The sequence below is a fragment of the Grammomys surdaster genome, unplaced genomic scaffold, assembly GCF_004785775.1.
Source record: "Grammomys surdaster isolate TR1022 unplaced genomic scaffold, NIH_TR_1.0 97, whole genome shotgun sequence".
Classification (NCBI taxonomy): domain Eukaryota; kingdom Metazoa; phylum Chordata; class Mammalia; order Rodentia; family Muridae; genus Grammomys; species Grammomys surdaster.
The window spans coordinates 11591763-11612305 of record NW_021604576.1 but is presented as its reverse complement, the minus strand read 5'-3'; the positions used below and the strand labels follow the sequence as shown (position 1 = coordinate 11612305).

The 20543-nt window shown below is 37.4% G+C and overlaps 1 protein-coding gene and 1 non-coding gene across 2 annotated transcripts in view; one reads left to right on the top strand and one right to left on the bottom strand.

Moving 5' to 3' along the window:
• The window catches only part of LOC114631670 (protein mono-ADP-ribosyltransferase PARP11-like), a 66902-nt gene extending 52833 nt beyond the window's left edge, over positions 1-14069 (bottom strand). Inside the window, exons 1-2 of the mRNA XM_028780037.1 lie at positions 14007-14069; positions 9662-9777 (exon numbers count right to left, since the gene is read on the bottom strand). Coding sequence (XP_028635870.1) covers positions 9662-9777; positions 14007-14069 — 179 coding nt within the window. The remainder of the gene's footprint in view (positions 1-9661; positions 9778-14006) is intronic.
• On the top strand, positions 8898-9029 carry LOC114632830. The gene has a single exon (XR_003713137.1). It is a non-coding gene; the product is annotated as a small nucleolar RNA SNORA17 (small nucleolar RNA).
• Positions 14070-20543: the final 6474 nt, after the last annotated feature.

The following is a 20543-nucleotide window of genomic DNA, read 5'->3' as shown; positions in this document are numbered from 1 at the left end:
CTCACATCAGTGTTTTGGGGTTGTGAACTTGTCTAAGACCCCCCATAATTAGACATCCAAATTCAAAATTCACATAGTTGGGATTGATCATAAGACGCCTTCTCTAACTAAACAGAGAAGGGGGAGATGCCAGAAGCCAGGACCCTCGCCCTTACCCTCACCCCCTACCTTTCCCCACCTGCACAATGTCCTCTGAAGCTTGGCAACTGCAAGATCCTGCTTAGCAACTGCAGATAGACTCAAAGCAGAGTACCATATCTCCTTAAGAATAGCAGGGAGACCATAACTCAAGCAGTGTACCATATCTTCTGAAGAACAGCAGGTAGATCATAATTCAAGGCAGTGTACCGTATAGACCATGACATGTTTCAAGGCACAGACCAAGAAGATTTTGTACTTTTCCACCACCTGGCCCCTCTTACCCCTCCCCTTGTAAAACATGCTATAAAAAAGCATTTCATGTTCAAAAAAAAAAAGAAATAAAAAAAATAAATAAAACATATAAGAATAGAAAACTAATCAGGCACATTATGGAAGCTATTATATGCCATGTTTAAAAAGCAATTTCACAATGAATTGTCTTGCCCAGTGATATTGTAAACAAAATATATTTTTCAATTTCACAATAACTAATATCTATATACTAAGTGCATGTCAGTATAGAAATGGATATATATACCTCCACAGTGGAAAGATAGTAGATAGAGATAGATAGATAGATAGATAGATAGATAGATAGATAGATAGATAGATAGATAAGATAAGTAGGGATATTGTTCCTTCTTCAGATGAGTTTTCTTGCTGTCTGGGTATCTCATCTCTCTCTCTCTCTCTCTCTCTCTCTCTCTCTCTCTCTCTCTCTCTCTCTCTCACACACACACACACACACACACACACACCATATTTTCTCCAAAATATTTTACTTTGATAATCCAGTATAGTAACAAAATATTTAATTTTAAAATAAAATGCAGTTAATCTCAATTTTCTTAAAAAACTATCATATTTCTAGTGGGATAAATGGGTGATGGGCTGACACTTATCTAGGAACAATGAAAAAGGTAGCTTTAAACTAAATTGAAAATTGCCACACTTGAGAGGCACACATTCCTCACGCCCATGCTTGAGGCCTAATATTTTCCTTTAGGGGTTTTGTCTGTTGGGTTCTATTATAGAATACAGCAACCTTCCCTTATTTGTAGTTTTCTGTGGTTTTAGTGACCCAGGTAACCATCGTCTGAAAACGTTAATGTTTTCTAATTCTTTAAATAAAGCAAATCCACATTCACATAACCTCATTATGATTTATATTACAATGCTTTTATAATGTTATTGTTTTTAATCTTTTACTGTGTATAATATACAAGTTAAATTTTAAGTGTGTTGTATAAATGTGAGCCAATATAGTATATGTAGGATTAGGTGCTATCTGCGGCTCAATGCATTCATTTACTGAGGATCTTATAAGGAGTATGTCTCCTGTGACAAGATATTCTTGACTGAAGGGAAACAAGAGAAAAACACGCCAAGCATGATGTTAAGAACACAATTCTACCCTCGTTTTAAGTTTTAGCACATTTAAAAGCTAATCTAATGAGAGGACAGCATCTACATTAACAATGTTTATTTCATCATTTGCAATCCAACGCCAACATTTCCCACTAACATGGGAAGGAAAATGCAAAAGAGCAAAACAAGACAGATCGTGATCTGGTCCAACAAAAGGAAGAGAAGATGTAGGTTACCAGAGAGAGTCTGGGCATTGTGACCATCTCTCTCATGAAGAGATCTGGGAAGAGCAGAGCATTAATCCTGAGGCTCCCTCATGGACTCATTTCTGTGTGCATATTTTCTTCCACTGTCAAGTCTCCAATTCCAAAGGCATAAAGAGAGAAAACCAATTACCAAGAGAAAATGAGACCCGCACTAACTGTTGTTTTCCTTTATTTTAGCTACCAGCTTGAACATACTGACATCACTCCCACAACTGTTAATCAGCATACTTTTCTTTTGTGGTTATAATACTATAAATATAAGTCATAGATAATGTTTGGAAATGTACATAATAATGAATATTAATTTATATATAAAATACTCAACCTCAAATCAGCCCAAAGTTTGCCATACTGCAATGCCTTCCTTACTCAATGAATAACTTAGCTCCTTAAACTCCCCCATTATTGGTCCAAGTGAATTTTAAATCAACTGTGATTCATGTTTTGAATGTGATTATTATTTTGTATGACTATTATCTTGAATGCTGATGAGTACTGTATTAATTATTACATAAACATTCTGTTGCCACATTGAGCTAAACATCCCTTAATTGTCATGTTAGCAAAAATATGAGTCAAATATATAAATGCTAACCTCAATAAGGTCTCTTTAAAACCATTTCCTCACTAAACATACAAGTGCAATTTAATTTTAAGTAGGAATAAAACAAAAAAACATTAAAAAGTAATGTCCACACTTTTCATTCAGATAAAACTGGCTACCACATTTCCAGGAGAAGCTAGAAGTCATTTTTCTGTGTTCTTGGTCGTGATGTTATTAGTACAGTATTTTCAAGATCTTGGTACCAATATGTCAGGAAAAAAATGGTTTTCTCCATTGATACCCTAAAGACTGTTACTGCATTCTGCCTACCATGCTTATGAATTATATGTCATCAAGTCAAAAATGCAAATGACAAACAAATGGAAAGCGACTTTAAAGCAAAGCCAGGACTTTGAACTCAGAAATCTCAAGTAAGGTGATGTAAGAAAATCAATGATTTTCTACTGTTTTGAGTAGGTTTTAAAAATATGTGTATTCAACAAACTTGCCCATGTGAACTTTAGAAAAAAAAACATAGTAAGCTGAGATTCTTTGAGTTGAGATCACTCAATATTATCTTTGCTACTCATGTATATACTTATGTATATACTCTTACTAAATATGTGAGCCTGCGGTTCTCATGGAATTTCTTCTGATTCTGACTAATTTGCTAAGAGTTATTTAACATTTTTCTAACCATCTTGTATCTGTGAGACTTCAACATTTGTCACACTGAGAATCTGAAGAACTTGATAGAGGGAAGTGTGGCCTCAGCAGACTTTGTGGTGCTTAGTGAGACACCTCATTCTGTGCCATAGCATTTGAAAGCAGAGTTTTTTCAATAAGAAACTTTCTAGACCCATGAGTTTACACCCTCTTTTTCTTTTCCTTCCTTCTATGGAGTCTCCAAATTTGAGAGTTGGAAGATACCTCCTAGTAACATTCTAAACATTAACAGTGGAGGACACATTTCAAGAACTTTTTAAAACATTGGGCCTTAGAACAATGTAACCAAAAAAGAAAGAAAGAAAGAAAGAAAGAAAGAAAGAAAGAAAGAAAGAAAGAAAGAAAGAAAGAAAGAAAGAAAAGAAAAAAGGGAATAGGTCAAGTGTTTTAAAAGACCAACTTGATTTTGTAAATACCAGATTATATTCAACCACATATAGGATTAATTATGAAGAAACGTTTCATGCTATTAGGATCATAGAAATGTATATTTATCAGTGGAGGAGTTAGAGAAAGGACTGAAGGTGCTGAAGGGGTTATCAACCAATCAGAACCCCCAGACCTCCCAAGGACTAAACCAGAAACTAAGAAGTATACATGGAGGGACCCATGGCTCCAGCCGCATATGTAGCAGAGGATGGCCTTGTGGGGCACAAATGGGAGAAGAGGCCCTTGGCCCTGTGAAGGCTCGATGTCCCAGTGTAGGGGAATGTGAGGGCGGAGATGCGGGAGTGGGTGGGTTGGTAGGGGAACACCCTCATAGAAGCAGGGGGAAGGGAGATGGGATAAGGGGTTTCCAGAGAGGAAACAGGGAAAGGGGATAACATTTGAAATGTAAATAAAAAATCCAATAAAAATAAGTAAAAGAAAAAATTCTAAATAAAAAAAAAAGAGAGAAGAAAAGAAAGAAAGCATCAAACAACTTTGTCCTTGTCTTGTTTCTCAGCCAGAGTTTATCATATTACAGATTTTCAATTTAGTGATAACCTAAAAACACAAAGGTATGCTTAGCCATCTGAGTAACCTATTTGTCAGTGTTATGAAATCACTGACTTACACTTTAACTGTGTTTACAATCATGATTTATAAATATTAAAATTCCAAGCCTAATTAAAGAACTAAGTCACTTTAGTAACTCAAAACAAATATCAAGATGCCGAATAGCTTGAATTGAGGAAAGAAATGAGAGAATTACATTACTAATAAAAAGAAACAGTATAACATGAGTACTACATTTATGTGGCATAAGATGATTTTAGTTAAATATGTCAACATAAAAATACTTATGTATATCTAAAATAGATGACTTATTTAAAACTGAGAATGTTGTAGCGTGGAGGTGTTGAACTTTCCAAGAAAACAATGGATATTTTAGATATTCATGTGGTTAAGAGGATATGAAGAAAACCCACTAAGCCATTCCAGTGGAGAAATTCCTATGTCTGGAAATTAGAGTATGCATTCCTTTGTCAGAGAACTCTACTGAGAAAGTATCTGAGCACTTTGGCAAAGGTCTAAAAAACTAAGATTACAGACTCTGTCACATCACTCAGTAAGCCAGAAAATAACCCACAAACTTGCTTACAGGCAATTTGATGGAAACATGTTCTCAACTGTCTTTCTTTCTTCCCAGATGACTCTGAGGTGTATCTAGATGACAAAAACTAACTGGAACAGTAATATTGATACATTACTGGCATCCTTAGAGTTCACTTAATCATTTTAGCTACATCAGTGGTATGCGTCATATCTGGAGATACAATCTAGTCACACACAATGTACTTAGTCTAGTGTATCTCTGCTATTCTTCGATCTATCTTTTTTTTAAAAAAAAATTCTTTTCTCATATATAACATCCCAATCACAATTTCAATCCCTCCCCACCCCAGAGCCTCCCCCACTCCCCATGTGTGCCTCATCTCTCCTTAAGATCCATCCCCATCTCCTCCCCTTAGAGAAGAGCAGGCCTGCCAGGGAAATCAACCAAGAGCAGCAAGCAAAAAGCTACAGTAAGTCCAGGTGCTAGGTTTCCTACCTGACCTCTGAAATATCCTCAATTCCAGTCATCTCTCCCGGTATTTTCTCCCTCCTTCCCGCCAAATGATTCTTCGTGTTCCCAAACCCAGCTGCCCCTAGTCCACCCGTGAAATCTGTTCTATTTCACCTTCCCTGGAAGATCCATATGCCCCCCCTTAAGCCCTTACTTACTTCTTCTTTCTTAGCTTCTCTGGGTCTGTGGACTGCAGCATCACTGTCTTTTACTTTGCAGCTAATATCCACTTATGAATGAATACATACCATGCTTATCATTCTGAATATCAGTTACCTCCTTCAGGATGAAGTTTTTTCTAGTTCCATACATTTGCCTGCAAATTTCATGATGTCATTGTTCTTAATTGCCATGTAATACTCCATTGTGTAAAAGTACCACATTTTCTTTATTCATACTTTGGTTGAGAGACATCTAAGTTGTTTCCAGTTCCTAACTACTAGGAATAAAGCTTTTTAATTTGTAATTTGAAAATTGTATCTCATCTATTGAAATTACATCTCATCTATTCTATAGAATAGAATTCTACTCTATAGGACATTGAAGAAGATGTGCTACATTCTCTGTGCATTATGTGGTGGTGCATGGTTTCATGCTTGTCTGTTGCCATTCATGATTCAGTTAAGAGTTAATTTTAACTTTCTCATACCTAAAAATGGAATTATTCCATACTTGAGTATAACTGAAAAGAACAAAACCCAGTGCTCACTGTGTCATCAAAGGGTCAAAAAGGAAGAGCTAATTTTTGACTGTAAAAACCATATCATGCTCTATTTGTAGTCTATAGACACAAATTTAAAAAAAAATGAAGTCAAATTAAAGAAAAGCAGAAGGTATTTACTTGGTTAGTTTTATCTAATAAATATTCCTATTGTTTTACGTAGTTTTATAATCACATTTCATTAAGTAAAATTAGCATTTTAATAAACAGTTCTGCTATCTTTAAGAAGATGTATTTAAGGATCCACATAAAGTCTAAACTCAAGCATAAACAGGAAAGGTTATTAAAACCCATTCATATTACATTAAATAATTGAGTTTCAAGATGTGAAGGCAATATCATTTTCAAATAGCAGATCCTGAAGCCAAACCAAATTTCTAAGATCAAAGTTTTATTCCCAAAAGCAATCTGCAGTTGTCTCAAGTACAGTCTTCTCTGCTACAGTTGGGTGGGCAATGATAATAATCATAAAATTAACAGCCTAGGCTAGCTATATATCATGTATCAGGAATTAGTCAGACTAAGGTGTATATATTTTCTTTTTCTCCCCTTCTCATGAAAGTCCATAGGAGGCAGTCCTGCTGGTATCACAATCTATTCCAAATTGGACGTGAAGCATGAGAACAATTTGTTTTGATTGCGAAATCACGCCAGGTGCTTTTTACTGCTGCACCATGTGGACACTCTGTCTCCTCTCTCCTAGTGACAATCCCTTATGTTCTGTGCGACAATTTCTCAGAGGTTGACATATTTTCTCTTGGCCTCTCACTGGCATGCCAGCACCTCTATAATACGAAATGTCTTTCTCACTTGTTTAACATAACATTGAACTCATGAGAGGAAACAATGAATGTTGCAACTGAGTTAAATAATTAATTCACAGAAAAATAAGAGTATATAGTATGTGTATAGACTGAGACATGTTGGAAATATGAAATCTGACTACAATAATCAAAGGGTTTAGTTCTTGAACATGTTAACATGTTTGGAAAAAATTAATTAAAAACGGAACTCACAATAGATCTGAGACATGTTGGAAATATGAAATCAGACTACAATAATCAAAGGGTTTAGTTCTTGAACATGTTAACATGTTTGGAAAAAATTAATTAAAAACGGAACTCACAATAGATCTGAGACATGTGGAACAGCACTCACCAGTGTTGCAGCAAGTGAATTCACTGCAGCTTTGGTTGTGAATTCTCAACCCTGTCAGTATGTATTAAGCATGCTCTTATCCCATGCAAGGCCAACAAATGCTACCTATGCACTTTGTCTCTGCTTCAAGATTATTGAATATTGCTTTTATTCTACCCGCAATGTTTTCTGTTCTTGTAAAAACATAGTGGATTAAATTAGCAAAAACAAAGGTTTTTAGCATTTTTTCATCATCATTTTTCATCAAGTGAGTGTCAAATTAGTGTATATTTTGGTCATACTGTGTTAACATATTTGACTTTTAAAACTGCCTTTGAAACTATTTACTTGTGTTTTATAAAAAGTTATTACAATTTTTGATTTAAGTCTAAATTTCCCACAAATTGTGAAATAATCCTAGACATAATTCAATTTTTTACTACCTATCTATCAAACTAGCATTCTAGTATGGGTAATGATAGAATCAGTTATCAATATCAAGAAATTAAGCATGTTAAAAATATTCTCTGCCCTGCAGTATCAAATATTCAGCCTAGATTTATGTTTTTGCATAAAAATACAATCTATGCATCTTGTTAGTGTTATCTTTCATCATTAATAAATAGTGAAAACATAACAAATCATTATTTTAAAACACATTTATTTGTGATTTTCTATCATTAAAATTTCATGTATATACCTATTTTATGACTGGACATACCCAAAGTCACATTAGAAATTCTAAGATAAAAAAAAATCCATTCATGATTATAGTGTTAAAGACGATCCTAAAGGGCATGCATGGTATGTATTCACTTATAACTGGGTATTTGTCATAAAGTATAGAATAACGATGCTATAATTCACAGACCCAAAGAAGCCAAATAGCAAGGAGGGCCCAAGGAAGGGAGGCTGAATCTTTCTCAGAAAGAAATAAAATACATATCAGAGGTAGATGGAGGGAGGCAACTGGGTGGGATAAGGGGATCAGGCAAGAAATGAGGCAAGGGGAATGAGTTGTCGGGGGCAGGGGGGAAAGAATGGAAGTGGGGGTGGCAATCTATAGGATGTAACAGAGACATGGGATGGGGGAAGGCCCCAGGGTGTCTATGAGGTAGACTCTACCTGAGACCCCTAACAGTGTGGGTAATAGATCGTCAAGTGGCCACTTCCTTGAGCCAGGTCGCACTCTCAGTTATGGACACCAATCACATAACCTTCGACCCAAAATGTATCCTACCTATAAGATGTGCAGGAACAAAGATAGAGCAGAGACAGAGGGAATGGCTTGCAACCAATAACTGGCCCAAATTGAGATCCATCCTATGGACAAGAACCAATCCCTGACACTACTAATGATATGCTTGCAGACAGGAGGCTAGCAGAGCTATCTTCTGAAAGGCTCCACCAAGCAGCCAATGGAAACAGGTGCAGAGACCCACAGCTAAACACTGGATGGGGCTCAGGGAGTCTTGTGGAAGAGATGGAAGAAAGACTGAGGGACCTGAAGAAGACAGAACCAACCAGAGAGTGAACCATCAACCAAGGAGCGAGCAAAGACTAGGCCTAGGACGCCGCACGTTTAAGTACAAGATTCGCAGCTTGGTCTTCATGCACATCCCCCACAGCTGGAGTGAGACCTGTCTTTGAATCTGTTCCATTCCTATGGATCCCATTCTCCTTACTGGGCTGCCTCAGTGGCAGAGAATGCAGCTATGTCTGGAGGGAGGGGGAACAGGATACCCAGAGGGGTCTTCCCCTTCTCAAAGGAGAAGTGGAGGAAGAAATAGGGGAAGATCTGCATGAGGGTATACTGAGAAGATAGGGGTGGTGTTGATATTGGGACATAACGTAAATAAATAAAGTTTTAAAAATTAAACAAAACAAAACAAAAAAATAAACCAACCAACCTACCAAACAATCAAACAAAAGAATCCTTGGACTGTTACCCCTAGAGGTGTTGCAGGTATGACTGCTGTGTCACATGTACATTGGCAGGTGGCAGAGAGGAGACAGATTATGTCTGTGTTCAGTGTTCTGACCTATGAACATCTGAACAATTAGTAGCCTAACACTCCCTGAAAAAGCCAAACGTGAAATTACCAACCAGTCTTGCACCAGGAGACTTGGACAGAGGAGTAGCCTGAGACAAAAACCATTCTGGTGCTAGGCAGGCCCTAAAGGGCTCCCAGGTTTAGAAGAGAACTGGAAACTAGAAGAACCCCTCCTGGTAGAGAGGGCCCTGAACAGGAGTGAGCCCATGGCAGGCAAGGGGCTACTCTGGTGAGGGGTGAGCCCCAGAAGACCACCAGACCAACGCCATGGGTCCTAGACAGGGAGCAAGCCTGAGATGACCACCAGTCAGGCGCTCCACAAGTATAGGGATTGAGGGTGGGGCAGACTTGCCCAGGACCATAGTCTACGTACGCATAGCACTCCTGACACCACTCTTGAGATGATCGCAGACAGTCAGAGCCCTGAGTGCCACTAAAAGAAGCAAGTAAGTGGTGGAATAATGGAAGAGAAAGAGAAACAGAAGGATGTGGAAGCAACGAAGACAGGCAGATCTGGAGATTCCAGGATAGTGAGCAACAGCCTGATATGAGTACCTGTTGGTGCCACCTGGGACCATGGTGGAGTTCTGGCCTATGCTGCCACTAGGGGACACATCTGGGTCCCATGGCCCTGTTGTAGCAGGAGTATGTTACCACCAAAGGCCAGCCAGACATCCTTGGTCTGGGTTGCCGCCTGGGGACATATTAATGTCTGAGGGCTCTACAGAACTGGCCCCACTCTTCACCTCAGCATCATAGGAAAGACGACCCTGAAAGCATGAAAGTAAGAAAGTTGATTATGATAAGAGAACTGTCTCCATCTCTCACCAGCTGCCCCACTTTGGAGACCAGGCCCTGTACCTTGCCTGGGCAGCACAGTACAGTTGACCCCGGCGGTAGGGGTTGCAGGTAAGCTGGCCCTAAGGGAGTGAGCAAGAGAGAGCTGGCACCAGCCTGTGTTGAAAGAGGTGAGAGAGATGCTCCTCTCACTGCTTTCCATCTATGGCAAGCAGAAGAGCTGGCCGCAAGGTTACTAGAGTGGGAGAACTGTCCCTGCCCCTCCCCTCTGCAGCACTCAAGAGAGCATGCTCTGAACTTTACCTGGGCAGCACACACAGGCCCTGGTTGTGGATTGCAAGTTAGCTAACACCAAGGGCATGAACCCGGGAAGGCCAGGCCTTTCTCTTTTCTGATGGACAGTGGCATAGATGACAGAGAAAACCCCATCTCCTCCTTTATATACCTCACTCTCTGTGGCAGACAGGAGAGCTGGCCCTGGGATCTGAGAGTGGGAGAACTGGCCTTGTCACTCACCAGCTGCACCACTCACACTCATGACAGCTTTCTGTGCATCTCACCTAGGCAGTAGCTGGCCCTGGTTATGGAGGTTGCTGGTAAGCCAGCCCTGAGGGCATGACAGCAGAAACCCCATTGTGCTAACCAGGTTAGAAACCTCTTAGGCCTAGACCAAGGGCTTTGAATTTGCCCATCTCAACATCTATCCCACTGATGAACTGAGTAGAGTCCTGGAGTGTTCCAGTATTGATAGAGTAACAGAAGCCAGAGGCCTTGTACCAGGCCAACAAGTCATTGTAATGAACATTTGCAAGCAAAAGTGTGAACAAAGGGTATACCGTGAGACACACACTACAGCTACCACAACAAGTTTTTTTTTCTGTTGTGGGAGAGGTTGTAAGGGTGGAGGTTGGGTGTGGGGGAAAGTGAAGAGGAATGAAATTGGATGAATGATGTGAAATTCACAAATAATCAATAAAAATGAAAAAAATCCTTGTACTGAGTTCTAAATTCACTCAAACTTACTGTAAAATTAGAACACTGGAATTGGGATCTTGGGTGTGGAACACAAGTGATCTACTTCTGAGTTATAATCACAGTTTGCAAATATACATTTATGTCATTATTACGGATGAAAAAAAAGCTGTTGCACCCTGTCTAGGAGAACAATAAGGGATATGTAAGATAGAAACGTCACACAGCATGCAACAGATGTAAAAAATTGCAATAAGTCATTGGACATATGAACTAAAGGTAGTGCTCTGACAAGTCCATATCCCATTAGCTTAATCACATTATTTTGTACTATACATATTTATCAAATAACCGTGCAAAACACATTTTTTAAAAAAATAAGATGACAATAATCAGATTCATATGTTAATTAATTTTCTGCTTCTCAAAATCAACTTCTAAAAGGTTGAATAGCTTTACAGACATGTGATCAAGATATGGATAAAGTCTGAAACAGAAAACTAAGAATATGAAGATTACAGAGGAAATAATTTTACTGTTATAAGTGTATGAATTTGGCAAGCCTCAGAATTAATAATCACATTTACTGGCAGTTTTGCTGTACCCACCTGTTATTGGTTAAAATTATCTGAAAAGTATCTGGGAACAAGCTATGGGTACATACAGTTAGAATCAGAATTAACCAATCTAAGTACTGATATTTATGAAAATCTAAGTACTAATGTCCATTGAATGTATCTAGCATATTCAGATGTGTTTGGTTACAGGCAATATGGTATCACATCACTATCAAATATTCTACATAGTTACTGCTTTACTTAACAACTAACATGAAAAAGTCAAGCAAGAATGAAAGAATTATTGGTGCATCTATGTTCTAGTACAACTCTGATTCAAAGCATAGTTTTAATGCCCAAATTAAAATAATCTAATAATGTGGAAATATGTTGAATCCCATTTGAAACAGACCTGCTAATGAAGCTCAAAGGCAGAAATGGTTTGAGTGATTAAAAGTTATAGAGAAAAGGTAAAATCAGATTACTTCGGCTGAAATAGTCCATTACAAGTTTCTTCAGAACATGAAAGTTTTGGCTATAAAACCAAAAACTCTTAATCACACTAAAGTAAAGCTAAAGACAACAGACATAACACAGTATAGCACAGCTCATATTGTCAAGTAGCAAAAGTGGAGCTGTCTGTTGTTATTGTTTTGTTTTGCTCTAGTAGGTTGATGAGCACATGTCAGCATGTAATTGCTGGAGCTGCAGTGTGTTTGTTGAGAAAGGAGAATGACTATGGTGGAACGTAGTTACTAAAGTCAGCATAAATCAGACACCAGTGGATCTGACCAGCCCTTGTACCTGCTTACTAGTGAGAACTGTCACACTCAAAACTTAGTCAAGCTTGTTTTTCCTGAAGTGGAAAAAAAAACCTCACAAAGAACAAAATAACAACACACATTCCAACAGTCTTTATTTCTTTGAATAGAAAACACTTTACTGTGTCATCGACAGCAACACCTTTAGCAGAAATGTGAAGGTTTGTTTTTACAATTAAAGATGTATGAAACTATATGTTGCTTCTTCCTTTGAGCATACCAGTCTTTGATGACAAGATCTGTGCTTTACTATAAGTCTGATGAGAGTCTAGGCTCTAGTATGGGCAGGTAGTTCATAAATATTTGAGTGATTTTTCTAGCCTCAAATTATCACAACTGTATGAAAAGGAAATATTAATGCCTACAGTTCTTTTCAGAAACCCCTGAGAAGCAATAATTCTTCCATAAAAGTGGTTCCAGCTCTAAAATAGAGCATCATTCTCCATTGTTCAGTGCAGAGAAGATAGTGAAGGTGCTGACAGGGAGTGGTAGCCATTATTTCCACATTATCTATTGAAGAAAGACAGGCAGGGCATGCAAGGACAGCCTTGTACCAGACATCACCCGTGCTACATCTGGTGGTTCTTCATTTCATTGAGAGAAAAAGCAGCAAATCATTCATTTGAGTTCTGATTAGCTAAATATGCTTACATTTTCTTTTCTGATTTCAGTGTCCAGAAAAGTTAAGCAAACCCAATCTAAAAGTAGCCAGTGATCATCACATGCATATTCTTAAATATATTCAAAATAAGAATTATGCAATTTTGTGCATGTGTTTTAAGACATACAAAATTCACATAAATGTTTGACCTTGCTCAGTGGTTTGCAATATGCTGCTTATGTTCAAATGTTACCTCTAAGAACTGCTTATGTTGCTAGGTGGACCAAGCTGTCTGTCTTGCTGACAGCAAGGCAGACTAGCTTCACCAAAGTTAGGGGGCATTATAGTTCTTATACTTTTTTGGCTGTGTGCCTAGCCTTTAATGGTTGAACCATTTCTGCAGCCTATGGGCATTATACTTCTAAACAAGAAAACTCCTATACTGAACAAATGGCAACACATCAATGTCCTGAAACAAATGAAAAATGAGAATTGGCAGCAATGGCACTCTTGGAATTTTCCTAAAATGAACCACAGATAACTAAAGCTTTTCAGTTCTAGAAAGTGTAGAACATTCTTCTCAGAAACTTCACACATAATCACTTAATATTATGATGGATTGGCTCCTATGTGGAAAAAGTGAACATATATTTGAATTTTATTCTTTTCTACATTCTCTATCAACCCTTCTATATCCATGACTTCCAACTTTCTTCTCTGTGGATCAGTTGATGAATATTTTCGATTTTTTTTATCCTTATTGCCATAATGGCTGATGTTACATGAAAATTCCTGTTTATGTCATTCTGTGTATGGTACTAGAATGAAGCCATAACAAAAAAATAGCACTATCAACAAGAGGAATGCATTACAGGTATTCAACTATATACTCAGCCAGCATGTTTTTTCTCTTAATATATCAGCCCCAATCTTTCCTAAAAGCCTCAGTATTACACTTTTCTTTATTCTAAGTAAATCCCATGAATTGGTTTATGCATAGATGTTGCATTAACTTTTTCTGGGGAGATGTGGGGGGGAAATGGGTAATAACTCCAGATAGTTACTAAAAGTGAACCAAAATATAATTTCACCAAAGTTTAACTCAGGACAACCAAGAGATTTCTGAACACTATTATTTCATGATTTTTTTCCACATAATTTTCAGTATTTATTCAATATTATTCATAGTACATAGATGAGGGGTAGTTACCTGCTAAAGAATGACTGATCTTCTAAGCACCTGCGCCTACCACATCCTGTATGATGACCTCATGGGAGCTGCATTGAAGAGTTCCACTTTTCACTTCTTTCATGCTTAGTATATTCCAGGATCACTTGCAGCAGGAGACAGAGAAGTACACAAGCAGGATCTCAGATGAGGAGCTCCTGACCCACCCTTCCACTGGCCACTAAGAAATGTCACTACACTTATTAAAGCTACCACAGGCATAGCTACCAGTGTATTATTTAGCTCTGATTGCCATGGCTACCAGGGGCCAAGTCCAAGATGGCATCGTGCTATGCCTAAAGGGAAAAGAATAAAGAAAATGAAACCTCCTGTACAACAATGTATATAGCTGATCTTTTCGGACATGCACCATTACTTTTCTCTATCAAAGTTTATTCCAATTCTTTATATACCTTCCCTAGATTGCTGATAGATAGCTAGATAGGGATTGGTAACATTGCATGGCATTGAGGTTCAACCCTCTCCTGACAGAACCAGTTCTGACCATTGGTATCAACATGGCATGCTGATCTTCTCCAAAGATTGGATATTACATACTCAGCACTTAAGAGGTCGTTTAGGGAGCCTGCAAATCATTCAACTAGGCTTTGTGAAGTCTCATACTCTTATTGTCATGCTAAGGAGATGGAAGTAATAATCCTCTAATGAGATATAGCATTTGTCTTTTCAAAAGCCAGTTCCTTGAGGCAGCTGCTTATGGAGATGACATAAGGTAGGTCTGGTAAGCTTGCCCACTTTCCTGAACTACTCAAAAAAGCAGAAATTTCTCATTTTCTTCTAGGGTTTTCTCAGACTTTTTCTCTGGAGTAATTTCCATGGCTCCTGCTTCACCCATGTGACTACTTAACAAATAGCATAATCTTCACTCTAGTTCCTCCTCTGAGCCGATGCTAAAATTCACAGCTTGCCTGTCCTGTTGTTTTTCTCTTAAATTCTAATAAAATTGTCTTCAGGCTTCCTTCCTAGTCCATTTTTTTTAAATTAACAAAACAACAACAAAAAGGAAACACTGATTTCCTGATAGTACATAGTACCCCAGGTTTCACCTCCAAATTTTTCTCTCACTAATTTATGGACATGAAGCTCCCCAAACTTCCTGGTAACATGGAGAAACATAATCTCTTCTGAAGATGGAACAAGTGATTACATTACAGGTTCCCATAACCACACCCTGCAGTTACCCCTTGGTTAACATTCCGTGCCAGGGTTTTCAGTCTCCAAACTTTATCTCTTTCTAGCCTGAGGTCAGTAAACCCCTTAAATTGGCACTCTGCTTTCTAGTGAGAATTTCTGTTCTCTCTCAAGTCCCTTATTTGTGATAAAGTTCCTCTTATTCCAAACTAATCTTGTCCTATTTTCATGTCATCATTGGTGTATGGCCCACTGAGCTTATATGGGTGAAAGATAATTTACTGTAGCCTGGGTGACTGATTGGTGGCTACAGCAGTGAACAAATTTGACACTTCTTGCTCCAAAAGTCATTACTTTTACTAGATTCTCAGGACCAGTTGGTTTCTCTGTCCTTTGCCCAAAATATGTAGCATCTTCAGCTATAGCAGCTAACCATCAAATTGTGGTCAACAACCAATGGCAAAAATATGTTATCTTGGAAGACTTTGGGACAAGAAATCACAGGGAGGCACCAACATCTAACACTGAGATTTTCATTTAACGGTCCATGGCTTTCTGGGAGGAACATTGTCCACACAGAGAGAGAACTACATTCAAACTCTTTCTTTTCCTTTTAGATATGTTTTGTATGTTTATAAAATGATAAATTTTCATATTTCATTATCTGGATTACCTCTACCTCTTCTCCCATCCTCTCCCTGCCCTCTTCCTCCTTCTTCCTTGCATAGAATTGTCTGTCCTTACTATTCCATATTTCATGGTCATGTTTGGTATATTCTACTATACCTTTTCGATTAAGACATCTACTTCTCTTAACTCAATGATCCATTTCAATTTCTGGCCTTTACTGGCACTCAAAACGACACACACTATTCCAAGTGTTCGTAACAACACCTGGATATGAAAAACATACAGCATCTGTATTTCAGGACCAGAGTTACATATTCAGTTTATTTTCCAGTTGCATGTAACTTTAAGAAATTTCATTTTTTTATAGTTGAATATGTGCATCTTTATAGTAAATATATGCATATTTTCATTGTCTATTCATCTTCTGATAGACATCTTGTTCTATTTCCTCACATAGTGACTACTGCTGCAAAATCAAGGATATAGAAGTGTCTCCAAATAGGGTATAGAATCGTTGACTAATATGTAGACATGGTATAGCTGTGCCATACAGAAGTTCTATTTATAGGTTTTAAAGTAATGTCCACACTAATTTCCACAGTAGCTGTAAGTTTACATTTCTACTAATGATTAATAGGGGTTCATCTTTCCTTATATCCTTGCCAGCATTTGTTGATTTTAATTTTGTTTGTCTGGTTGTTTGTGGCTTTTTACTCTAAGGGTCTATGATTTGCTGAAAAATGATACCCTGGTATTTGGTATTTACATACCTAATAGTATGTAAACCCAAATACTGTTTCATTCTGTAGAAGTCCAGCATGCTAGGTCTACCATCTACAAAGATAGACCTTGAAGTGAGCTTGCTTAACCCACTTAAAACACATTAGGGGAATCCTGGTAGGTAATCTCTATGTTAATCTTGGCTCTATCTCTAGGAACATTCCAGAACCATTGCTGGGGTATAGAGATCTGGAGACTGATGCTGAAGAAGTCTGAAAACTGCTGCTGACCCATTGTCCTTGCCTCAGGCCAGGTGATGGGATAGCTTCTGAGGCCTTGACTTGCCTGAACTTGGCCAGCTCTTGGAAACAGATTTAGGTCTAGTCTCCTGAACTGCCAATTTGAAGCCTGTCATGGAGTCAGCCCAGTCTTCTCTATACTGGTTATTCTGATGGGATAAAATGAAATATCCAAGTACTTGCAATCTGCATTTCCCTTGTGGCTAAGAATACCTCTTTGTTGTTATTTTTAAGATAGTGAATATTTTTGAAGTATAATTGGTCATTTGTTATAGGGGTGAGTCAATATGTTCTGATTATCAGCCTGTAATGGCCCTGGCATGTACAGCAAGTGCTTCTGCATTCACCAACCTAGGAATCTGTCTGACACCCAGAGGCAAATTATGACCAGGGCAGTCAATCCACTGGTACCAGTGGTGTAGGACAAAAAGTTGTGGACCAAGAGGGCAGAGGGTAGGTATATAGGTACCCATCATTATTTCATTTAACAAGTCTTCTTCTGCTTCTCATCTGGCTCTTGGAATCTGTGTTGTTGATTCCTCTGCCTTACCCCTTACCCATAAGAATCATCTCAGGGGTGGGGGAAGAGGGCTAGGGAAGCATCTTGTGTTTCTCCTGTTGAAAACTATCCATTTTGTTCTCTAGAGCATTTTTAAATTAGATTGTTTGTGCTCTTAATTAGCTCCTTGAAAACTGTATACTAAATACTAATAATTTGTCAGATGTATAGTTGGCAGTAATATTTATCTCATTCTATAAGCTGTGTATTTACTTTATTAACAGTATCCTGTTTTTCTTTTTAATTTTGTAAGGTTCCATTTGTTTACTGTTAGCCTTGTTTTATGAATGACTAGAGTTCTATTCAGAAAGTCCTTACATATGCCTATATTTTGTACTCTCTTTATCCTATAGAAGCTTCAAAGTTTTGTGCTTAATATTGGAATATTTGAGATAAGTATTTGATTAAGAGATAAGAATTAAATTTTATTCTTATATGTGCAGATATTCAAATTTCCCAGCACTATTTTTTTTTAACTGCTATTTTTTTCTCTATGTGTATTTTTAGCTTGTCAAAAATCAAGTGACTGTAGTCTCATTGGTGGCAGATCGTTTCGGGTCCTTTATTCCATTTGTTCATGTGCCTGTTTTCTGTGAGCATCATGCTGTTTACATTATTGTCTCTGGAGTGCTCAAAATCAAGCATACAATGCGCCCAGCAATATTCTCTTTCCTTAAAACTTCTTTGGTTATCCATGATCTTTGGTACTTCTACATAATTCTTCCTGTATATATCTGTAGAAATTTTTATTGGGATTTCATTATATTGGTATATTGCTTTTTGTAAAATTCCCATTTTTTGCTATATTAATCTTCCCAATCTGTAATCATGGGGAGTCTTTCTACCTTCTAATGCCTTTTTCAATTTATTTTAAAATTGAAAATATTATTGCAGAGATATTTTTTCAGGACAAAATCTTAAGCATAGAAGGAACCTGCAGGCAGGAGCTAATGTATAGGCCATACAGGGGGGTTGCTTCCATAACTTACTCAACTTATGGAACCCAGGACCCTTGCCCAAGAGCGGCCCCACCCACATTGGGCTAGGCCCTCCCATATCAATCACTAAATTAAAACATATCCTATAGGTTTCTTATAGCTTGATCTTACTGAGATATTTTCTCAGTTGAGTCCTCCTTTAGTTTTAGGAGTGCCTCCATATTTCCTTCCTTACCACATCTTCCTTCCTTTTCCCAGTTTGATTCTTCCATTCTAGTTCACTAATCTCTGTCCATCGATAACTACCTATTCTATTTTCCCTCTCTAGAGAGAGCTTTCCCTGTTCTTTAGTTCCTTACACTATACCTAAAAATTATTATAAGAATTGTAGCTTAGTTACCAAAGACTTAAGAACCCTCAACATATAAACTAATACATTGCATTATTTGTCTTTTAGAGTCTGTGTTACCTCACTCAGGAAGATTTTTCTAGCTCCATCGATTAATCTATAAATTTTGTAATTTCCATTTTTTAAACTTTTTAAGCTTAGTAATATGTTCCATACATTTCTTTATTCATTGATTTGTTGATAGACATCAGGATGCTTTAAATTTCTCACTACTGTGAAAACAGCAGCAATGAAGATGGCTTAGCAAATATCTTTGTGGTAGAATGAAACATCCTTTGGGTCCAAGAGTGGTAAAGCTGTATCTTGAGGTAGATCTATCTCCAGCTTCATAAGGAACTTCCACACTGGTTTCCAAAATGGCTATAGAAGTTTCCACTCCCACCAGTAATTGATGAGTATACCTTTACTCCACATTCTAGCCTGTGTGATCTGTCACTTGTATTGATGTTGGCTATTCTGGCTGGTATAAGATTAAATCTCAAAGTAGTTTTGACTTGCAATTTCTTGATGACTAAAGGTATTGAACATTTTTTTTTAGGTATTTCTCAGCCATTTGTCTTTCCTCTTTAGATATCTCTGTATTTTTTTTATCCATTTATTAATTGGGTCATTTTCTTTTCGCCCATTTTTTTCAGGTCTTTATCTGTTTTAGATATTAGCCCTCTATTGGATGTATAGATGGTAAAAATGTTTTCTCATTCTGTAGGCTCCTGCTTTCTCCAAATGATGACTTCCTTTACTATACAGAAGCTTTTCAGTTTCGTGAGAGCCCACTTATGGTTGATCATAGTGCCTGTGCTACCAGTGTTCTGTTCAGAGAGTCTCCTCTTGTGCCAATAACGTCAAGGCTATTTTTTTCTCTTCTAACTAGCTTCTTTTAGATTCTTTACATCTAGCTTCATGTTGGGGCATTTGAACCATTTGGAGCTGAGTTTTGTAAATGATGATAAATATGGATTTATTTGGATTTTGGTTTGCACTCATCTACTATGGCCTACATCATTTATTGTAGATGTCGTCTTTTTCCCCAGTACTTATTTCTGGCTTTTTTTTTATTAGAAATCAGATGTTTATGGGTGTGTGTATTTCTGTCTGGGCATTCAATTCTGACTCATTGATCACCATGTCTGTTTTATGTCAATACCATACTGTTATTGTTATTATAGCTCTCTATTACACTTCGAGATCTGGAATGGTGATATCTCCAGCAGTTATTTTATCAGCCAGGACTTTTTTTGTGTTTCTATAGAAGCTGATGGTTATCCTTTAAAGTTCTATGAAGAATTGTATTGGAGTTTTGATGTTGATTACACCTGTAGATTGTTTTTAGTAGAATGGACATTTACACTGTATTTCTACAGTGTAAATTGTAATTGGGCCTATGCTTCCTAATTCTAAGGGATCAAGCTCCCAGGGATCTTCTGAAGACCTTTTTTCTTTTTTTCATGTAGTAATGTACAACGCCACTGCAACCATGCTCCATTTAAACAATCTTTTTCATATGATCTACTTCCATATCACTTAAATCTTTCCATGTATCCCTAACTTGAGAATGATCAAAACGATAGGAGAAAAAACATTTTGACAGTCTCTCATCTGTGTCTGTTCAGTAGCCATGGAACTCTTGTTCTTAGGGTCATTGCTAAAATTTTAAAATAAAAGACACATGAATTCAACAGTTTGTACCACATTTGCTACCTAGTTTATATCTGTTAGTAATATATAATTTTACTAAATTACAGAATATTATTTCATTCCTGCTAATATGTACTTTATTACTTTATAATTTTTAAACATTAACCTTATTAAAGCCTTATTTCCAAATTACTCTACATTTTGAAGATCCACCTTT